This window comes from Sturnus vulgaris, chromosome 17 (genome assembly GCF_052056855.1).
Source record: "Sturnus vulgaris isolate bStuVul1 chromosome 17, bStuVul1.hap1, whole genome shotgun sequence".
NCBI classification, from domain to species: domain Eukaryota; kingdom Metazoa; phylum Chordata; class Aves; order Passeriformes; family Sturnidae; genus Sturnus; species Sturnus vulgaris.
Window position 1 is genome coordinate 12,696,785 of NC_142259.1, and position 16,411 is coordinate 12,713,195.

The 16,411-nt window shown below is 43.8% G+C and overlaps 1 protein-coding gene across 2 annotated transcripts in view; it reads right to left on the reverse strand.

Annotated features, from left to right (window-relative positions):
* ATP9A (ATPase phospholipid transporting 9A) overlaps window positions 1–16,411 on the reverse strand; it is a 48,351-nt gene that overhangs the window by 20,080 nt on the left and 11,860 nt on the right. Inside the window, exons 5-14 of one of the 2 annotated variants that reach the window (XM_088175110.1) lie at window positions 14,475–14,533; window positions 13,556–13,607; window positions 12,929–13,023; window positions 12,516–12,596; window positions 12,252–12,327; window positions 10,135–10,211; window positions 9,382–9,542; window positions 8,513–8,655; window positions 7,672–7,784; window positions 4,879–5,088 (exon numbers count right to left, since the gene is read on the reverse strand). In XM_088175110.1, coding sequence (XP_088031236.1) covers window positions 4,879–5,088; window positions 7,672–7,784; window positions 8,513–8,655; window positions 9,382–9,542; window positions 10,135–10,211; window positions 12,252–12,327; window positions 12,516–12,596; window positions 12,929–13,023; window positions 13,556–13,607; window positions 14,475–14,533 — 1,067 coding nt within the window. Of the gene's footprint in view, window positions 1–4,878; window positions 5,092–7,671; window positions 7,785–8,512; window positions 8,656–9,381; window positions 9,543–10,134; window positions 10,212–12,251; window positions 12,328–12,515; window positions 12,597–12,928; window positions 13,024–13,555; window positions 13,608–14,474; window positions 14,534–16,411 lie in introns of both variants that reach the window. The other variant, XM_014876099.2, reaches the window with a different exon arrangement.

Below are 16,411 nucleotides of genomic sequence, written 5' to 3' on the forward strand. Positions count from 1 at the left end.
AGGGTGCCCAAACCTCCGTGGGAACATCAGGGAAATCCCTTCACAAACACTTTTGGAAACAATGATTTCCCAGCTTGCTGTCTATGAAATTAAGAATTCAAAAGGATGCATCCACCCTGGATTTACAATTTCAAAGCCAAAAAACACTAATGCAGTACATTAAAAATTCATATTAAAAAACCCAAACAAAACAAGCTCTGTGTTATTCTCTGTGTGTTCAGTAGTAACAGCTCATCAACAGATTTCAACAATTTTGCAGTGATCAGCAAGACAGATGAAGGATGGCTCAGACACTTCTTAGCAGAGAACTCTTCTCCCTAAACATTAAAAAACAAATAAACCCCCTAAGAAAAACCCAAAACAACCCCCAGACTGTTCAAGGATTAACTGAACTGACGTGTGCATCATTTTGACTGCAGCCTCTACTATTTCAGGACCTGAATTCTCTACAAGCTTTCACTCAATTGCAACCAGAGCAATTCCAGAAGACCAAAGCCTTTATTTTGCTTCCCTGAGAATGGCCCAGAGTGCCCAGCTCAGCTGACACATCCATCTCAGCCTGAGCTTGCTGAGATTTAACTCCAGAAGCTGTCTGGGCAGTAACAGATGGAGCAGCAGCTGACACGAGCCCATCTATCACTGGCCCCCAGAAAGGATCAAGGGATCCTAACCAGACATGAAATACTGGAAGTGTTTTACAGTGACATTTTCAAAGGAACAAGAGTGCTGGGCACATGGTTGCTGTCGACTTGAAGGTTAATTATCCCTTCTGCCTTTCAGGTTCTGCCTCTACTGCCTCAAGCGACCACAAATACCTCAGTTAAAAATGAAACTGATTTTGGGAAATCACATACAAGAGGTACCAATAAAATTAGAATCTCTAAATACTTGCACCAAGTTGAGATTTTATTAATAAATTGATACAATTGGGACTAAATGAAGAAACTTTTTCAGCTCCTTTTCATCCAAAAGCTTAAAAGAGAACCTAAACCGAAGTTTTCCTTTCATAAAGTAGTCTTAAATTGTCAGATTAAAAAAAAAAAAAGTAATTGAGTTGGCTTTGCCTTGAAAGACCTTTAAGTCAATTTGAATCAATATTTGGCTTAATATTAACAAGTTTGTGCAGGCTTACTCACATAGATTACAACAAATCAAAGGCTCTTTCAAGCTTATCTTTCTCAAAAGTTTCTTCAAGCCATCCTCAGTGCATTAAAGTGTGCAGTTAGATAATCCTCCTAGCAGCCTCCCAGAGCAGAGATGGAGCTTGGCTTTCTAATACTCTGGTTAATAAATAATAATTGGGAATTATTTCCAGCATGATGCTGTGTGATGTTCAGCATGTGCAGCCCTGGCTGTTCTTCTGCCTGTATTGGTGAGCTCCCAGTGCCTGGAGGTACAAACCTCTGCTCCCAGCTCAGCCTGGGAAAGATCTTTGCATCCCTCCTTCCCTGCCAGCATCTCACTGCAATCCCATTAAGCTCTGGAAAGCACAGCCTTGTGAAGAAGGACAAATGAATGAGGTGGCACTAGGGGACAGCTCCACCCATGGCATCAGAAGCACTGACAGCTCTTCTGGCAGTGTCTGGGATGGGATGGGAGGGATGCACATCCCAGCTCCACATCAGACAGAACAGGTTTGCCCTGCCCCACTGCAAACATCTAACTCAAGGTGCTCTCAGCCACAGCAGAAAAATGAGAAATATTCAAGATGCAAAAGTATATTTACAACTTAGAGGAAGTAGAATGAAAAGCAGGCTTGAAATCCCTCAAACACCTTAAAGGGAGCCCAATGCTCACTGATGAGGGAAATCAATGAAGTCCCTGCCAGCATTTTGCAGCTCCAACCAAGCCAGGCTTGATACAATGTGAGTATTTCAAAGCACAGCAGCCCAGCACAGGATCCTCCAATTTTGCTCTCTCCGACAATTAAATTACCCAAGCCACCACTGAAGTGGATATCGACTAATAAATTTCATTCTAAAGGGACAAATTGATCCTTCTGTGCCATGAGCTCTCTGCAGGGTCCCCTTTAGGTTGCCTAGGCAGGCAGACAGAAGGCTGAGACCAATTGATCCTGCACCCTTTCATGTCCTGGCAGCTGCTGCCCTTGTCAGGGTTAAAGACTGTTTGCCCAGGAATCCCAGGCACTCTTATCTCTGATCAGATTATATCTATTTCATTTCCCCTGTTAGTTACTGTATGGCTACAACTGACAACTAGCTCACAGAGCCCCAAGGCTGTAACTGATATCTGAATAAAGATACTTCAAGACTTCTAAATGGCAGCGTGCACAGGAAACAAATTTAGGAAATCCTGCTTTCTGTTACAGGAAATGAATCCTATGCCAACTGGTAGAAATTACCCTTGCTGTTAAAGTAAAGAGAATACAAGTTTTTGTACTCATTTCATAAACTGACCTTCCCTGCCATGGCAATATTTTATTGATATAGGATTTCAAAGGCTGGCTTTAACAGGAGTCCAAAGCCATTCCCCTACAGGGAATGTTATTTAACAGCATTACTCCCTTCTCAAGGACTCCACTTGTGTAGCTCCTGCATTTTGTACCATCTAGGATGACATACTGAGCACGGCTAAATAATATTTGTATATCTAAGACCTACAGACAAGATTTCCTCAGTGCAGCAAAGCATATCTGATTTCCGAACCTGCTGTAATTCTCTACTTAAGATATCACAAGAAAGGAAAAAAGAATTTAAACAATAATCTTGGAAGGATTAGTTATCATGCTATAGTAAAACAAATAAACAATATCCCCTGGGTATTTCAGACAAATTGCTGTGTAAATATTTTAAGGGCAGAACAGTAAAAAGAGCAAAAGTAAAAGAAAAATCACTGACTTTACTATACACCACAGTATATATGTAAATAAACAGAAACCTGTGCAAAAATATCCTGTAAGCTTTAGGATAAAAAAAACCCCTTAAGATGGAGATCACAAAAATTACCATCTGGAAATCATTCAGAACTCATTTCAGTGCAAAGGCAGTCACTTTCTGCACGCTGCCTACTCAGGGGAGAGCAACACATTCTAGAGGAGAGGAGCAGGGAAGCAAACCCTGCCCCAACCCAGAGGGGACAGGACACCCACACCTCACCACGGAGGGGCTGCTGGAACTTCACTGCAGCCACAGCCATGCAGGGGGCACAGCAGAAATGCAGCTTTTGGATAATGCACAGAAAAAAATGAATATATATAAAAATATCTATGAAATGAATGACTTGCCTACTTTGGGAGAAAAGCACTACAGGGAATATTTGGAATACATGTAAATGTGCAAACCATCTCTGTGCCACTCTTTCACTACAGCCCCAAAATCCTCACTCAGCTGGGCTTTCAATGAGGGCATTTCATTCCATGCAAAGCATTTCTCCAACAGTGAGGCTAGCCAGCTTCTCTGCTGATGGCAAAGGTGGGAAGGTTATTACCAGAGGCAAAGCTGGTTTGTTTGAGGCAGTACATGGGAGAACCCTTTGAATGCAGTCAGAAGGGTGATTTGATCTCACACTGTCAGTGGAATTCTCAGGGGAAGTCTCAAACTTCAGTGTCTCTCCAGCACACAGCAAACTTAATTGTGCAAATTAATAGAAAGCAAAATGTGTTACTTTTGTTGCACTAAAAGGTATATGCAAGAAGTATAATCAATACATGAAACCACATTTTATTCCTGCTGTTTTCAGCACAGAAGGAAGCAATGCTGTAATTACAGTTCCCAAATTTTGCAAGGGGTGGCAAACAGCACTTAAACTGTAAATCCTGTATTGAACCTGACCTCTCAAATGCTCATTAAAAGTCTCCAGTGAGTCTCTGGAGAGCTCTAAAGCTTCTCCCCACTGTGCCACCTGCACAGCCCTGGCTGCACTGGGTGCTGCTCTCGAACAAACCTGTGCACTTCACTCGCTCCAGAATTAACCTGAGCACTGGCTCTGTCCACCTGCCCGTGGGATGTGCCATGGTTACAGTGATTTTTACAGCTTTTCACTGGCCTGGAAGGTCACACATCCTGCAGAGCTGAACTGTGGGAGCATTGCAACCCTCTTCCACAAGCTGTCCTCCCCCAGACATGATAAGATTGCTCATAATTTACCAAACGTGCTCAAAGGGATTCACGGCATTGAAATGAAAAATACACCCAGGACAAAAGGTACAGAAACAGAGGCAAAATTCTGAGGTGCAGAGGCAGAGATACCGGTGTGGGAGTTTCAGGCAGAGAGGCAGAACTACTGAGAGGGCACTCATGGCCTATTCACAGTTTATCAGAGCAATAAAGACATTAAAATATCATCCCCTTCTGTTGGGGTTAGCTCCAACAAAGCTGCAGAGGGTCATGGCTTAAGGCTGGGGGAAATCCCTTTTGGGTAGGGGTGAGTAAAAAAATCACCCCCAGAATCCTCCAGTTCCAGTATGTTGATCATTTCCAGAAAGTTCTCTGCTTCCTTTCTGCTGCAATACTTTTAATGTTCCTAATCGCCCTTCCCTATTGGACCCCCTCCCTAAACTCACCCTAACTCCTCTCCTCTTCCAAGTTCATAAATCCCCTTGCCCTGCCCTAGCACTTTTTACCCTTATCCTTGTGCATGGAACTAACCTCCCTGGACTATCTTTCCCAGTTCATTCAGTACAAACTGTTCGGCTTGCTATTTGTTATTTTTTATTATTAAAGCTTTTAAATACCCAAACGATTGAGTCAGATTTTCTTTCTGCATAAAATCACCGAGTTCAGTGAAACCACCGAGCCGAACATCCGCGTTAGGACCGACCAGAGGCATCACCCTTCACTAAACTGGAACGCGTCCCCTAGAGAATTGTAGGGCTTTTTGGGCAGCCCACGGATAAAATTCAGATAATTAGAGGCTGACCTCGTCGGGGCTGGAGGCCTGGTACACCCTGCAGGAATCCTCGTAGTGGCGCTCGGCCTCGGCCTGGTCGGTGACGCCGTTGGACTCGTAGACGGGGGTGACGTTGTGGCACAGCGCGATGGCCTTGACGGCCTCGTGCACGCGGCTGCTCATGGTGCGCCTCACCTTGGTGGCCAAGGACAGCCCCTTCACGGCCGGTGGCTCCTGTGGCTGCTGGGGGACAGGGGACAACACAACACGCCCTTACCGAGGGGAAAAGATGGGGGTTGAGTGCAGATTGTGCAGACGGCGCAGGCCTGAGTGTCCAGAAACCGGGCACAGCTCAGTTTTTGTACAGGCCTGAGTGCCCAGACACCGGGCACAGCTCAGTTTTTGTGCAGGTCTGTGTGCCCAGAAACCGGGCACAGTTCAGTTTGTACAGGCCTGTGTGCCCAGACACCGGGCACAGCTCAGTTTTTGTGCAGGTCTGAGTGCCCAGAAACCGGGCACAGCTCAGTTTTTGTACAGGCCTGTGTGCCCAGACACCGGGCACAGCTCAGTTTTTGTGCAGGTCTGTGTGCCCAGAAACCGGGCACAGTTCAGTTTGTACAGGCCTGTGTGCCCAGACACCGGGCACAGCTCAGTTTTTGTGCAGGCCTGTGTGCCCAGACACCGGGCACAGCTCAGTTTTTGTGCAGGCCTGTGTGCCCAGACACCGGGCACAGCTCAGTTTTTGTGCAGGCCTGTGTGCCCAGACACCGGGCACAGCTCAGTTTTTGTACAGGTCTGTGTGCCCAGACACCGGGCACAGCTCAGTTTTTGTACAGGCCTGTGTGCCCAGACACCGGGCACAGCTCAGTTTTTGTACAGGCCTGTGTGCCCAGAAACCGGGCACAGCTCAGTTTGTACAGGTCTGTGTGCCCAGAAACCGGGCACAGCTCAGTTTTTATACAGACTGTGTGCCCAGAAACCGGGCACAGCTCAGTTTTTATACAGACTGTGTGCCCAGAAACCGGGCACAGCTCAGTTTTTATACAGACTGTGTGCCCAAAAACCGGGCACAGCTCAGTTTTTGTGCAGGCCTGTGTGCCCAAAAACCGGGCACAGCTCAGTTTTTGTGCAGGCCTGTGTGCCCAAAAACCGGGCACAGCTCAGTTTTTGTGCAGGCCTGTGTGCCCAAAAACCGGGCACAGCTCAGTTTTTGTACAGGTCTGTGTGCCCAAAAACCAGGCACGCTCTGCTCACAGCCTCACTCAGCTCCAGAAGATCCACCTACATTTTGGGACAGTACACCAAGAAAAAGCCCCTTTACTGCAAATCCAGTCCATCTGTACTTCCATTTCCCTGCTCCTTCTATCCCTCTGCCTTTGAGGCTGAAAAGCACAAATAACTGACTATAACTAGTAGATACATTAGTAGTATTGACAGTAGTCAAGCAGTGAAGAAAGAAATCTGAAATCAATGGGAAACATGACACAACACATATCAGATTAGCCCAAGAAAAGGGAACAAAACAAATATATTTTAATAGATAAATATGGGATATTTTTTTAATCTTCCTAGATTATTTGTACTACCAGGACACCAGTATCCAAAGGGAACCACTTATATGCTTCAAGACTATATTTTATTTATCTTAATGGTTATCTGTGCTGGAATAGATAGTTGTATATGATTACCAATTGAGAGTACATCCAATCTGATACTGTCCAAAGGAGATAAAAGGTCTCACTGCCTCTTGGTCACTCTCAAGAAAAAGAGTGACACACCAACCTCAAAAGACTCAGAGAAACCACTTTTTTACTCCACAAAAGACCAGTGGTTTGGGAAGTTTAGAGTCACTTGGGTTTGACATGCAAGAGAATATAATTGGTGAAAACACAAAACAGATGACTCGTATGGAGCTAGAAAATCTTAATTGCATTCATTTATTTTTTAATACTATTTTTAGTATCAGAATGGGAGTCTTCAGATAATTGCACAATTACTAAATTATCCCAGTTGAAGAAGGGACACACAGTGATCCAGTTTCCTGCTCTGTTAACCTTTAGTGTCAAGAGGACAAAAGTTTCACTTCCAGGTCAAAGGGCCACAACATGGTAAAAATAAGAGCAAAGAATAAGAACTACAGTTTGAAATGAATCATGGCCAGCAAATGCTTCTCATTATAAAGACTCTCACTTGAAGGTTTTATAAGACATATCCATTACCAGGCTAATTCCACATGTAATTTTCCACACTAGTGATTAGGACCCATAAGATCTTCAAATTTACTATCACTGCTCATCAGCACTGCTGCCAAAACCCAGCAGCAAAGCCTGAGCTGAGTGCACTCAGTCACTGCTCACACACTGGAGTAGTCAGTCACCCAAATGTTCCTGACAAATACTGGACACTTGGGCAAATAATTAACCAGGAGTCAAGTTTTCTCAAAAGAGTCAGTATAAAACGAAGGCAAATAAAGCTGAAGTCTGGGGGTGGTTTTGTTTTGTTTTTTTTAAATACAGTTCTGTCATTTAAGGGTCTCACCACCAAGAGAAGAAGCAAATGCTAGGAAGGAGAAAGAAAAGAGATAGCTGGATATCTAAATAAAAGTTATTTTAGACCTCAGCAACGGGACACAGGCACACACATCTGTATGTGATGTGAAACAACCCCCAGAGCATAACGAGCAATCACAACATTATTTATGCATTAAGCACTCACACTTTCCCAAAAGCAGCTCATAAGCAGATCCCTACCACAATTCATTCACCAGTAACCCAGTGATGTGGAAAACTTTTTTTTGGGAGCAGGGAATGCAGTTAATTGTACCTGTGTGTAGATGCTGAAGATGTGGCTCTGCACCTCGTCCATGGAGTCCAGGCCATAGGCCACCGTGCCCAGGTGGAGTCTCTTGAAAACCATCTCGTTCTGGGTGAGAGTCCCTGGGAAAAGCAGCACCATGGAGTGGGAACAACACCCCCATTCCCCAGCACACCCCCTGTCCTGGCTGTGCCTCGAGCACAGAGAATCTGAATCTGGGTCACTGCACCACTCCCAGCCTGTCCAGACTGCAAAAAAACCCCAATATTAACAAACCCAAGGGCTGACTCTCCTGGGAAGAGGGGGTGTATAAATAAGAATGAGATTCACCCCAAAGTCAATGCCAGCAGGAGCTGCAACTATAGCTCTGGTCCCACTGGAACAAAAAAAAAAAAATTGGAAATTACTCCAGTGAGACCAGGATTTCATGTCAGACCAAGCTTTTCATTACAGCTCAGGCCTTCAATTAAAGCTCAGCTTCAAAAGTCTAAGGACAGCTAAAGCAGCAGACAGCTTCTTCCTCTATATGTAAGTTATCCTAACCTGGCTTTGAAAACTAGCTCTAAAAAGCTGATTTTATTTTTACTTTCAGCTTCTCTTTTAATAGCATGCTTTAACTATTCCTTCAAGTAGTATAATATTCCTGTCCTACCTTACCTATAGCACATTCAGAACAGAAAAAAGCAGAACTTTATTTCAAAAACTGATTAAATCATATTGCCAAAGTGACAGGAAATGCATATTTCTTCCAGTCCCAAGAAATCTCACACTGTCCACTTTTCCTGGCCAAAACCACAACAAAATCCACACAACATGCCATGACCCAAAGCTGTATTTTCTGCACCAATACCTGTTTTGTCTGTAAGCAAATAGGAAATCCTGCCCAGCTGCTCAGGGATGGTGCTGGAGCGAACCACAGTGCCAGGGATTTTGGAATCTCTGCGGATCACCCAGCTGTACACGATCTTCCCCATGTCCAGATTCACACGTAAACTGCACAGGAGGAAAGAGAGAAAGGAAAATAAAAATATCACCAGGTAAACTTTGGAAAATCCTTGTGAAAAAAAAATCCTTGTGAACTGCCACAGTGCAATGAAAGGACAACGAATTCCACAGTGAACCTGAGGTGCCAAAGGAGAGTTTCAGGAGAAGTTTATTCAAAGTCAGTGCCCTGGTGGCAAATGTAATTACACTGTAATTCAAAGACAGATGAGAAAATTACAGTGAGAAGAGTAGATATGATTTGAGGGTAAAGTGAACACAGAGTAAGGACAGTGATGGATACCAGAGAGCAGATTAAAAATGGAGCTGAAATGAATCCCAGTCCTGCACCCAAAGTAAGTTACTAATCTACTTACTAATACAGTACAATTTTATATTAAAGTTTCATTGCCCTCTAAATGCATAATACATTACATTCCATATAAAACACTCTCCTTTTCCATTTTTTGCTTTGCAGTTATCACAGTAACTAGCTAATCCAAACACTGAGAGAAGGGAATTTAAATGCCTAACCCACAGCCTGAGGCAGTGAATGGGTTAATAAGCTACACAAATTCAGCAGAAACAGCAAAGCCATGGTTATGTTTGAACAGTAACTTCATTTCTCCTCCTAGCCTTGCTCAGCTGTGGAATGAGGAACAGGTAAGAGCTCAGGGGCCTGTCTGAGCTGGAAGGAAGGAGGAACAGCCCAGCAGGCAGTGCCAGCTGTCCCCTCACCTGATGGGAATGATGTTGGAGAACAGCAGCAGGAATCTGATGATCTGCAGGTACCAACGGCCTGCAAAGTGCTGAAGGGCCACCATGACCAGGGACACCACCACCAGAGCCCCAAACAGGATCTTGGTGAGACAGTTCACCTCCAGATCAAAGAGACCAATCTGCAACAGCAGGACAGAGAGATTTCAGGCACACAGGTGAAGCTGTCAGCTCAGTGCAATGTTCACAAAGGAAGTGAACTGCCATTCCATCCAAACAGCCATTCCCCACTAGTCAGCTTCTCTTCTTTCAAAACACAAACACATTCAAATTTATAATCAATACTCTTGCCAACTTGATTAAATGAGATTTCCATCTCTTAGAAGCTGAGCAGAGGATGCAGAGGTGTGAGGGGACTCATGCTGCCAAAAGCTGTGTAACCATCCCTGCACCGTGTCATAGCTTTGCTACAATGGCAGAATGCAGCAAAAGAAGCTTTTCTATTCTAACTGGGACTGTCTCATTATAAACATATAAAACAATGGTTTTGACAACCTTAAAAAAGTGAGAAGGCACACGTATAATAGGATTTCAAAAATCAGGAGAAATAGTTCCATAACAGAACCTACCTTAAATCACAAGATGGAAAATACAAATTACTCCTATGAGGTTGTCCCTATTGTGTGTGCACAGAGTATTTGAAAGGGTTTTCTTTTTAAAAATGATACATTTCTGCCCCTTGCTATTTGTTATAAACCCGTTCCTTCACCATACCTTACTTCTTGGGTTGGAAGTATTCATCACACTGCGCAGTTCCCTTCCTGTGTAGAGCACAACTCCCACCACAGTACCTGCACAAACAAAGGTTTTCTCCATAAAAATTCTTGTCAGGTGGGAAGGATTTTCAGCAGGCTAATTTCAAAAGCAACCAGAAATTCAAAAACGTGCTATCTGCAACACAACACCTGTGAAAACAGACTGGGACAGCAAACATCCTCCCAGGCAGCAATTCAGTCTCAGGGCTGCACTTGATGCAGCATCAAGGCTCCATCAGCTCATGGGAAGAGCAGCCAGCTCTGCTCTACTTTCCCTGAGCCCCTTTTGATCCACTTGTCTCTCCACACTATAAATAAAAGTTGGTAGGGATGGAGGAATTCTTGGATTTCCTCCCACCACTTGGAATCCCACTTTGGTGCTGCCTTCCACCAGACCTTCATTGTGTGTCAAAATTAAACCAGCTCTGGGCTATGGCTGTTTATTGGTAATCAGAGCAAATTCAATGAATTCCAGAGCTCAAGGACAGAATTACCTTATTTTAAAGTCTACAATTTACTTTAAGTGTTCATCTAAATACTGTTCCTACCATAAAATGAATCATACCAACTCCTACCTTCCTGTAACAGATGGAGCTGCTGGGAGCCCATCAGTGAATTTGAATGCTCTGTCCCACAGTTGCTACAGAGCTGAGAGCAACAAAGTTCTCCATTTTCTTCTTGCAAAAACATTATTTGGTTTAGCACCAGAAATTACAGGGATTCTATGGGTTTTCTCTTAGAGACTTTGCAAAGAGCCATGAAGAAAAACTTATCTACCATCAACAGTTTTAAAAGCTGCTATTGCCCAGTGTTAGGAGTCTGTAAAATTGGAGAAAACCAATCTAAAAAAAGCACTACTGCCAATACATTGCCACTTTATACTCTACTATTCCCCTGCTCTCACTAAAGATCCAAGTCTGAGCAAACTGCAAGTGACTTATTTTTAAATAAGGTTGATTCAAGAGAGGTGGTTTCTAAAAATATGCTGAGAAACATTCCTTTAAAAAAAAAACTACCCCCAAAAACAACAACAAGTCTCTGGAGCCAGATGGCAGGTGGTGGTAAGATCATCACAATTCAGATCAGCAGATGGCACAGCTACTCCAAATCCACTGCAAACAGAGTCAGACCCAGCCCTCCTGCAGCAGATGGAGAAAAGACACATTGCTCTGCTTCATCTTAGAGGGGCTGCCCCAGTGAGATGGCACCACAACCCCACAGCTTCCACTCACAGCAGAAGAAAAATACCCACATTTTGTCCTAACAGAAATAACCTACAACATGCTATTTGTTATTACCACGGGAGAAACAAAATTGAGTATTGTATGGATAAGTCAGTCAAGATGAGAGGAAGCACCTGCCAGGACTAGAAAAAGCTTGAAGACACATTAATCTGTAAAAAAGGAGTGTTTCTAGTTGGTTTGTGGCCATTTCAAACACTCAGTTGCAGAAATCCTTTGAAATTATATTTGCAAATGCACTGTCAAGTCTCTCCACTTGACAAGTTTAATTCCAGAACAGGACTCCAGAATTCCACTCTCCTCCAGCTACTGCCCAGCAAACTCTGCAAAGACACAGGGCACGAGAGGAACTTTTACTTTGACAAGCCTCTACAAGGGGGCATTGATTAATCTCAGACCTTGGGAGTTTATCCTATCTATGAGTCAGAATCTGTCAAAGACTTGATTTTTTTTTCCCTTTTTTAAGAGTAGATAGGACAAACTCAATGGAAGCACTTACCTGGAAATCTTTCATCTCAACTTCTGTTCCCAGAATCCATTTGACACCATTTCTGTTACAGATTAGGATGTCAATGTGCACAGTAATTAAGTGCTATTCTGCTCCTAGATGCTAAAGAAGGGCCCCAAAGGCCACTCCAATTCTTTCTCATCTAGGAATGTCCAAGAGGCAATTAGATGTCAGCTCAGCTCCCCAGAGGTGTCAGGACAAGGGGGAAAACCTCATTTCAACTGCTATTTTCTCCAACTGACAGAATTATTATTCCATCACAGAAATACCTTTAAAAATTGCTAACATATTCCCTTAAAAACAATTTTACGTGGGTCTCCAGCTTACCTGATGCAATCACTGTGCTGGCCCACAGGGTATTTTCTATGCTTAAGCTTTCATTCACTGGAGGGTCACTGTCCTCCTACAACAGGAAAAAGAAAAAAATAAACTTGTTAGTAATACAAAAGAGCAGAGGATGAGAAGAGTGTCACAGAGGTGTTTGGAGAGGGATGCTGGGTGAGTTGGCAGAGGGATTTCTGTTAGGATGGAGGATTTCCATAAACCCTGATGAATTTCTGGTTGAATTCAAGCCCGTGCCAGCAGACTCACCCTGGTGAAGGTCCCCACGAAGTTGTGGATGTCAATATTGGGCTCTTCTGCATAGACATAGGAGCGGATTTGCAGCAGGTCCTATCAAACGGACACATCTATCAGTTCCTATCAGTCAGCCACAGCTTAATAATGTACAAAAGTTTTACCAGAATATTTCACCAAGAGTTACTTAGCATGATTTAGAATTATCCTGATAGCTACAGCAGCCCAAGGGTCCCACAGGAAACACACCTGGGGCAGCAGTGCAGGGAGGATTTCCTGCGGTGACACCTGACAGACTCCTGGCACTCACCAGGTGTCTGTGCCCCAGAAAAGGGACTGCAGCCTGCAAACAGGACTGCAGCAGCCCCAGGTCTGCAGGTGCTGCATGTGCACAGCTGCCAAGCACAGGGCTGCAGGCAGGAGCTTACAGAGGCCGTGGGCAGGCGCTGGGTGCAGGTGACGGGCAGGCGCAGCTTCCAGTCTGTCTCCCCGTCCAGCTGGTCTGTGCGAAGGAAGCAGGACCCTGGGGATGGGAACAGCAGTCAGGGATCCTTCCACTCTGCCCTAGGCACATCTACACAACCCATGGCATGGCTTCCCTTCTAGGATACTCATCTCCTTTCTCTGGAAACAGTGTCTGGTTTATATTTGTTAATAATGGAAGGGTGATGTTCCTGCACCACATTCCTTCCATTACCACTAGGCCAGAATTCTCTGTGCTATATTTTTAAAGACACTTGAAATGTTCCCATTAATCTGTTTTCTAATCCTTCTGATCAAACATTTCCTTATCCCACACTCAAAAAAAACAAGCCTGAACAAAAACATCTAAAATGCAAGATTCATTTACCCTAGACTCAACCCCTACAATCTTTGATTATCAAACAAAACTAGAAATTAACATCCTGAGAAGTGGTGGTCCATAAAGCCACTTGAGTTCTCTCTCTCTAAAATTTTACTATTATCTATTTCTCCCACATTTCCAAAAGATAATTTTCTCCAAACAACCAGTGAAAGGTTAATGGCTATTTTGACAATTGGTTCCAGATGTTTACCATTCTTCTCCGACGTCCTCAGGAAGATCATGTCAGCAGGGACCCTCTGGTTCTGGGAGGAGAAGAAAGGCCATGATTGTGCAGCCAGCCCTGCACGAGTGTGCAGCGCCCTGCCCAGAGCAGCAAAGGCACAAAGAGGATTCTTTTGTCAGCCTGGAGCTTGGATTCAGTTTGCTTTGAATCCTGAACTCGCTTCCCTGCAGAATTCCAAGTGCAGGATAACAACTGGTGCCAGCTCCCACTGACCAGACCCAAGGGTTAGGTTTACAAAAGGGCTGGAGAGTAATTCTAGAAGTATGAAGAAATCTTAAACAAGTGCTGGTTTCCTTTCAAGGAGTCCCATGTTAGCAGAGAGGTTGTATCTGGAATCTGCAGCTACCAAGTTTCTCTTTTTTTACTATTTTCATACTAATGCTTTTAGAGGTCGTAGCTGCACGCAGAGAGTGAGTGGGAAAAACATAAAATCAGTAGGCTCAAAAAAAACACATTAAAAGTTGTAAAAAGAGGGAAGTATACCTGTATATACCAGTACCTACAAATGGTCCACTGGGGCTCCCAAAACTGCAATGCTTATACCCAAAGAAACACCTGGATTTGTTCCAGGTATTTAACCTGTGTCCAACAGTCACAGAAAGGATAGGGAAGCTCTTTATCATGCTACAGTATAAGTAAAAAATGAGGTTATAGGTGCATGCCTACAGATTTGCCCTCACTTCTAAAGATAACGATGTTATTGGCAAGTGGGGGAACCCCGTAAAGTGATTAAATATTTTAACTTGTGTTCAACACCTGATATTCTAAGCCTATTGTAAATTAAGTAGGAATTCAAAAGATCGCACTTTCTTAGGTCTTGCCAAAAAAAAAAAAACAAATTAAAAAACCCCCACCAGTGCACAGGAAGATGACTATGAAGACAAACCTTTTCCACAATGATGAGGTCACCCACTTGAATGTTAGAGCTCTTCACCTTGACAGTCCCTGCAAAGGAAAGGTGTTGGTGTTAGAGCAGAGCAGGACAGGCTTTGAGGTGCTCTGTGCTGCTCCTCCCCTCCCTTCCTTCCACTGCACTATGGGGGTGAAAATGGGAAATGTTTCCACCACAGGAACTGGCCAATGCTGCCCTGTAAAACTTCCTGAGCCCACTGCTCCCAGCTAAGGGCTGGGTCTCCCAAAAAGGGCTGAAAGCCCCTCATGTGACAGTTCCAGAAATCCCCAGCCACTCCCTAATCATAACTCTGCAACAACCCCTTAAACTCCTTTTTGTACTGCTTAACTCAGGAACTCAGAAATACTTCCAGCATCAGGCAGATAACAGAGCAAGAACAGAAAGTTACAGCAGGGAACCATCAAATCCAACTCCTTTTCCTCAGGTGCCTGAAAATGTAAAGCTCGACTGTCAAGCCAAGCTGAAAGCACAATGGGTCCATCCAAAATCCAGGCTCATTTCCTGCCCTGCTGCAGCTCCAGCATCTGGCTCAGCTCTGCCACCTCTCCTTTGCCTCTTGCAGGACCAGCCAAACGAGCAGAGAACAGGTCCTGCAGAAATCATGTAAATATTTATTCCTGTGCAGCTGTCAAACATTTCCCAGTTGCTTTAAAACAGGGGATTAATTTAACAATTGGCTAGTAATTTCAAATCATTAGCCAGCTCTAGATTTGGCTTCTCAGACTAACTAGTGATTTATAATCAGTTAATTTGAACCCTGCCTCTATGTGTCTGTTATATTTCAACAAAAGCCTCTTTAATCTGCTGTGATTTGAGTGAAGTGGGGGAGGCACGTGGAGCTCACCCTGGCACGGACAACACTCCTACTGTACCTCAAAATTCACGGGCTAACTGGCCAGATAGCAGCTCAGGGGGAAAGCAGGAGGGGGAAGGGAGGGGGAATAGAAATTAGCACAAAGCACAAAGGTCACTGGGATTTTACTACTGGCAGTCCCTTCATTAGCATCCTTCTCAGGATATGCTTCAGTGTTTCTGCTCCAAATTAACAATGAAAGCCATTCTGGGCTGGGGGCAGCCTGCTGCTTTGGTGACACACTGTGTGCTTAACAACATGCTTCATCACTGCTGCTAATAAATGCAGACTTCCTTGCATGCTGTAATTATTCCTACAAATTATAAGCAGTCATGGCCCATTTCACAAATATCTCATAGGTCTTTTGTGGATTCTGGAGTTTGCCTTGTGAAGTGCTTTCTTTAAGTTTTTTTTTTTGGTTAAAAAAAATAAAAAAAAAGGTAAACAAAACGAATGCTGGGCTAAAGACATCTCTGCCGGGGCAGGAAGCAAACCGGGGATTAAGAGTCCATTACGCTGGGGCTTGAAAAGAAAAGCTGCACTCCAAGAGGATCAAAAAAAGCATCCCTGGCAGTCTTCTGTATGGGCTATACAAAGTTAGGTACTATGACACTAAAAGGGTCTGACAGATAACATCTCTTCCTCCCCTTTTAATACGGTTATTCACAAAACAACAAAAAGTGCTTTTGAATATTCTCCCGTGCAAAGGAAAGGGGGGGGGCAAAAAAAAAAAAGCCGTGTGCTCTCCCCTATACAGGCACAGCCATTCCCAACCCAATGTGCAAAAAAGCTGTGGATTTGTTTAACCATATTTTCTCTATTCTCTCAAAGATCACAAGGATTTATCTGGTGACTGTCAGCAAAGCAGCGCTACCTGCAGGGTTCAGGGAAACTTATTTTGGTAAGGTTTTCCTTAACGAGGTAAAAAAAAAAAAAAAAAAAATCATTCTGCAAAAGAAAAATTAATGCCTGGACAAAGCTGTAATGTGATGATTTCCTATCATTACCCACATAAAAGGCTTTTGGGATCATTATTCTGCAAACAGGATCATCTGCT